Source organism: Panthera pardus, unplaced genomic scaffold (assembly GCF_024362965.1).
Source record: "Panthera pardus isolate Hobbes unplaced genomic scaffold, ASM2436296v1 HiC_scaffold_8, whole genome shotgun sequence".
In the NCBI taxonomy this organism is placed as follows: Eukaryota; Metazoa; Chordata; class Mammalia; order Carnivora; family Felidae; genus Panthera; species Panthera pardus.
The window spans coordinates 37,453,047-37,458,940 of record NW_026527013.1 but is presented as its reverse complement, the minus strand read 5'-3'; the positions used below and the strand labels follow the sequence as shown (position 1 = coordinate 37,458,940).

General features: G+C 43.9%; 1 protein-coding gene across 1 annotated transcript; it reads right to left on the bottom strand.

Moving 5' to 3' along the window:
- Positions 1 to 1,275: 1,275 nt before the first annotated feature.
- On the bottom strand, positions 1,276 to 5,513 carry LOC128775456 (transport and Golgi organization protein 1 homolog). Its single transcript, XM_053896711.1, has 6 exons — positions 4,802 to 5,513; positions 2,708 to 2,808; positions 1,829 to 1,864; positions 1,680 to 1,747; positions 1,458 to 1,551; positions 1,276 to 1,299 (listed from the first exon to the last, which is right to left on the bottom strand). Exons 2-6 carry the CDS (start codon positions 2,786 to 2,788, stop codon positions 1,276 to 1,278), a joined length of 303 nt encoding a protein of 100 aa, XP_053752686.1. The 5' UTR covers positions 2,789 to 2,808; positions 4,802 to 5,513.
- Between the last annotated feature and the right edge of the window lie 381 nt (positions 5,514 to 5,894).

The window sequence follows — 5,894 nt, the reverse complement described above, 5'->3', positions numbered from 1 at the left end:
CAACACACAAAACGAGACTAGGCCAGGGGAGCGTGCTGTAGAGACAGATGAGGGTTTCCCGAAAGTGTTACGACTGAGAATGGTCCCAGGATTTACCTTGTCCTTGTCTGCATTCTTTGTACAGTCAGAGCTGCTGTAACTCACAGAGGTTGCATCAGTTTCTGGATCTGCTAAGGACCCCAGAAGGGATAGAGGTTTATTCTATTTTAGTGGACCGTGTGAAATTAAAAGAAACCCTCACCTCATTCCTCCAATATCTTAAACTGTTCCCTACACAGGTCCTTGGCCAGAGGCAGAGGGTATCCCACATGCCTCAGGTAACCCCCAAGGATAAGGGGGACAATCCCATCACCTTGATAAAGACCTCACCGTGCCCTAGTTCATGTTTTTCGCAAATAATCAAATAACTGTGGACAGGTCAGGCTCAACTAGCAATCTCGAAGTCATCACTTAAACAGAGCTTTCTCAGTATACATTATGGGAAATCACCATTTCATTACAGATTCAGAATAAAAAGGAGGATGCCTGGGTGGCTCAGTCAGTTAATCATCTGACTCTTGATTTTGGCTCAGGTCATGATCTCACAGCTTGTGAGTTCGAGCCCTGCATCAGGCTCCACCCTGACAGTGTTGGGATTCTCTCTCCTCACCTCTCTCTGGTCCTCCCAGATGCGCGCGCACACACACACACACACACACTCTCTCTCTCTCTCTCTCTCTCTCTCTCTCTCTCTCTCTCTCTCTGTCTCTGTCTCTCAAAATAAATGAGCTTAAAAAAAGGGTAAATGGAGAATACTGATTGGGGTATATCGTCAGGGAATGCTTAACCTGGGTATGTTTCTTCAGGCTCCAGGTGGATTGTTCAGTCTTTTTGCTTATCTATAAGCTGCCTTCTGCATGGAAAGTTATTATATAACTATACCTGAATAGAAATGTACTTACACTAATATACAAACGAGAAAAGGAAAACGATGGGTATTTAGCAGTGAAGCCACAGACTTGCCCTGATAACATCAGAGGACGAAGCTATATGGAGCCTGAATTATGAACGTAGGGCTATGGTTCAAGAAGAAATAAAATAAAAATGACAACATTAAAAATAGTAATGAAATGAACTCCTGAAATAAAATTAAAATAAAGTCTTCACATTGTGTCAAGGTGGGAAGAAAGCTAAGGCCCATGTCCCGTCATCCCCTCCAGGATCCTCTCTTTAGCTAGGGGATGCTGGAGGAGGTGGGAGGGTCCACAGTCAGGGGAGGGGCCTGAGCTCCACCAGTCACAGGGACAGGTGCTCCGCTGCCTGGGGCACCAGAGGAGAATGCCATCCTGTCACCCCTTCAGACCACCTGCTGTCCTTAGGTAGTAATTGTGGTTCTGTCCAGGACACACGATGATCACCCACAGATAAAGGCTTTGCCGCAGAAATTAGGCTGCTGCACATCATCACGTGCCCCTTACCTCTCCTCCAGGGTTCTGCGTCTCTGGACTTCCAGGCATTGGTCCCTGCCTCCTGTATCCCTCAAGCAGCCTCTTTCCTTCCATCCCATCCAGTCTTGGATACAGAAAAAGAATGGACTTCTGTAAGAGTTGCAATGCCACGTCCTCTGACTAGACACTAAACAGCACAGCTGTCATCCCTCAAAACACCCATAAAAACTCATGTCACGTTCCCTCCCACACCTGTGTTTCAAGCGGGCGACCTCCCGGCTCTGCTCTGCCATTTCCCTCTCCCAGATCCGAGGCTTGATCTGGGAGAGAAAAACACATCCACCTTCAGTCGTGCCAGACTGTGCACCAAAGAGGGAAGGGAGGAGAAAGGAAACACTTACCCAGTTGTCCTGAGCATTATTCTCATGAACTGCGATCTGAAAAAGCAACAATGAAAAGTCCGTGTTTAGGAATTCCAAGGACCACTACACTCACCCACATGAGGTACTAAGGGTTCAATATGTCAGGCAGAGCTCAGGGTCCCTGGTATCTGAAGGTGAGTTCTGTCTGCTGCAGCTGTTCTTGTCTTTGTCCATTTTGTTGCCTGTGAGTTATAGTTGCTTTTGTCAGATAAGGCCCAATATTGGGTATGATTTTCAATAATCTGCCCATGTTGTCATCATCCTCCTATCTGTCCCCTAATACAATTTTACACATGAAACCCTTTCCACATGATTGTAAATGTACAATAGGATCAGAACTATTATTCCATCCTTTCCTAACTCATTCTGTGACCGTAGGGTTCAGAGTTCACATAATTCCTTCCCACTGTCAATTGTGCCCTAATTCATCATGTGACAAGTGTCTTTCATCATAAAGCTCTTTCCTCCTTTCACTTAGATCTTCACCACGTTTCCTAGGGTTGCAAAGACCAGGGCCACGAAATGGCACTATCATGTTGATGGTACGATTCATTCTAAGACAGGCTGTTTCCGACAGATTATGAGACTTGACACCACCCCCCAGGAACGTTGGCATGGATGAAGTTTCCACACAGTCTGGCCATTGCTTGAAATCTGGAAATGTTGATGAAGTTAATTGTTTTGTTCTTTCTAAATCTTACCTTTTTATCTGTTAATACTCTATGCATATGTCCTCTGAATTTTTGTTTACATTACTATGTTGAGTCTAAACATAGACTTTTAACCTTGTAAAAAGGTTAAAAACGAAAAGATGAAGAGAGGTTTCATGAGCTGCTGGTAATTAGTAGCTGAACTCACTTGTACTTGTTTATTTCTTTCATAGCTATTTTCACATTTTCCCTGCAGCTGCCAGCTGATTCTTCTTTGCCGCCAGTTCATACTGTGTCATTTTCAGCTTCCTAAGATGGGAAAGACATATACACAGTCCAGGAGCCAAGGTCCACAAATTCTGCCTTTGTACCTCCCAGCACTCTTGAAGGCCTAGATGCAAATATCCCTTCCCCCACCTTGCCCATAAATGCACAGACTGACAACACAGTCAGAGATATGAACTGAACACCCCATTTAAGTTAAAGGAAATTCAACCTCTGTCTGCTGCCATGTCTCTGCTCTCAGACCTGTTTCCTCTCCTTCATCGTAAAGTCATCAAATAACATTGCACTTTGTGCCTTCCCAGAGCTGGACTTTGGTTTGAGATGGTGAAGGCGCATTTCAGTTCAGTGTCAAAAACCTTGTGTGACCACCCATACCCATTAGGATGAAGCAAGAGATCATCACTAGTCTCACACCTCCGTGGGGAGCCCTGATTCTCAGTCCAGAAGTTGTACCCTGACACAGACAATCACCCTGAAAGACGACCTTCCAGGATATGGCTTCCCCACCATTGCAGCTCACTCCCAGACATCGCTAGCGTCAGGAGTACAACCCCTGCGTCCACCTTCACATATCCTGGTGGAGGAAAAGGCCAATCTTAGAGCAGCAACATCACCTGAGGTAGAACCTGATATGAACTGTCACACAGTCTGGGTTTATCTCCAGGAAACAGATTTCAGATGGAAAACTATCAACTTCATGGAGCCAATCTACTTGAACAAGACTCAGTTCATTGACAGTGAAGGCAGCAAAGGGAAATGCTTAGAAAGGCTGGTTTGCTGTGTTGCCCTCAGACTATTTTGTTCATGGTGTTGCTTTAAAGGGTTTCAACTTGGCACTGGGTGTATTCAAGAGTCACATGCAAAATTGAAAGACTCCTAGAAACTGACACAAAACCTCTAGACCGAGAAAGGCGCATGCATTGCCTTCCGGCATCTCAGGCAGTCCTTCAACAAATGCTTTCTGGAGTGGCTGGAATGTAGTGGTTCTGTTGTAAGGGATTGAAAATAGGAAGGTGGCCAGGGTGCTGTACGTGCTCCCCAAAAGAGCTTAGAAATGATAAAAACAAGATGCCAGTGAGACAGAGCAGGCTCCACCCCAGGTGTGGGAAGGACTAACAGAAGCTGAGTCTCCAGGGAAGAGAAGGAAGTATTTCCTTTTCAATGTGAATGAGGGACTCTAAAGGCCCTGATCTCCTCGTGAGAACAAAAGCAAATACTGTACAAAGGAGGAAACATGTGAGCGAATGCACCGAATTTCTAATGACCCCATGAAGACACATGTGACCAAGATGGAGAAGAAGGAAGCCCAGGACAAAGCCAGCCTGGCAGTGGGAACCAATCTCCCCAGGACTCATCAATGAACTTGGGGACAGACAACTGAACTGCAAAATAGCTGAACAACTTTATGGGCACAGACTTAGAAGGAAACGTGTTTAGTTCAGAGGCGGCCAGCAAAGATGAGCCCTAGTGAAGCTGCGGGCTTTGGTCAAGACTCAGAGGAGTTGCACTTAAAAAATCGGGGGACAGGAAATAACTCAGCTTCCTTAGGGATTGGCCTGCTGTGAACAATCTCACTAGCAGAACTGATGCAGGGATCCAGTACTACTGGCGCCCCTACCCACTTTCCAGAAATAAATTTCTGTGGTTTCTGCAGCAAGATCATTGATTTTTTCCCTACACATTCTTGACCCATGTGTGGTCCTGAACAAAAATGACCTAATTCGTGGATGAAAAGACAACGTGATGGGACTGAAACCCATGCGCCAATGTAAATGGATCCCAAGCAGATCCAGACATCACTGTTATTATTGCTGATACCTTCCCTCTTCCACCCCAAATACATGACACAATGTGTGACAAGCACTTAGGACAGAAAGGAAAAGGTGGGTGACAGAAAGCAAGGTAAGAAGGACAGGCACAATTCTGAATGCATTTGGCAAAAAATTCGCAAAGAATTTTAATTATCTCTACTGGCCGTCACATTCATTCATACAACAGTACTTGTGATAGTTCTCACATGAACATTTTACTCTTCTATAGCCACTTTTCTTTCTTCATAGAATTCTTCAAGGATGCCTGCTTTGTCCTTCAGCTGTTTGACTTTTGCTTCTTTGGTTGCTTTCACAGACCTCAATGCATTACACTTGTCTTCCAGGGCCTTTTTATTTTCTGTACAAACATGGATTTGCTTTCTAAGTGTGCACATGACCTGAGACTTGTTTTTGGTGAGATAGGAAAAGGGCAAGAACCGTGAAGGCAGGAAGGCACTCTTTCCCTTCCCAATGCAAAGTCCTTGTCGCCAATACGGGGATTTCTCCCCAACAGACAGCATACTTTCCAGTTGACAGTTATTGGACCTCAAGACTCTCAACTCTACATGCTCGAATTCACCATTTTCATCTTGCGTTTTTAAGTAAGACAGATATGAGAAAAACACTTTCCATAAGTAATGATCGCACACAAATTTGAGTGCACCTAACACAACAGGATTGTGCATTGCAATAAACAAAGACCTTGAGGCATAAATATAACTAGGAGAAGATAAAGATGGTGGGAAATAGTTCATGTGAGATAGCTTATAAATGGTTTTCTTGTTGGAATATATATATATTTATATACATCTATATATGTGTGTGTGTGCATACACACACACAAACACATACTTTTTCCCCATTCATGTTGAAAATTCAATGTTCAGCATTACAAGAGGAAGAGATTATGAGGCACCTGAGTGGTTCAGTCAGTTGAGTGTCAGACTCTTGATTTCGGGGCAGGTCATGATTCCAGGATCATGGGATCTAGCCCTGTGTTGGGCTCCACACTGAGTGTGGATCCATCTTAAGATTCTCTGTCTTTCCCTCTGCCTCTCTCCCCCACTTGCATGCCCTCTCTCACTAAAATAATAATAATAATCATAATAATCATAATAATAATAATAATAAAGAATAATTTAAAAATAACTTTTTTAAAAAAGGAAGGGACTATACACTTTAGATTTTCCCCATTATCTCTCAACTGTCTTTGAGAATTTTCTATATATCTTGGAGGGCAGGGCTGAATGATGTGATAATTAGTTGTGAACATAAAAGATAAACCCTAGTCCTGGAAAT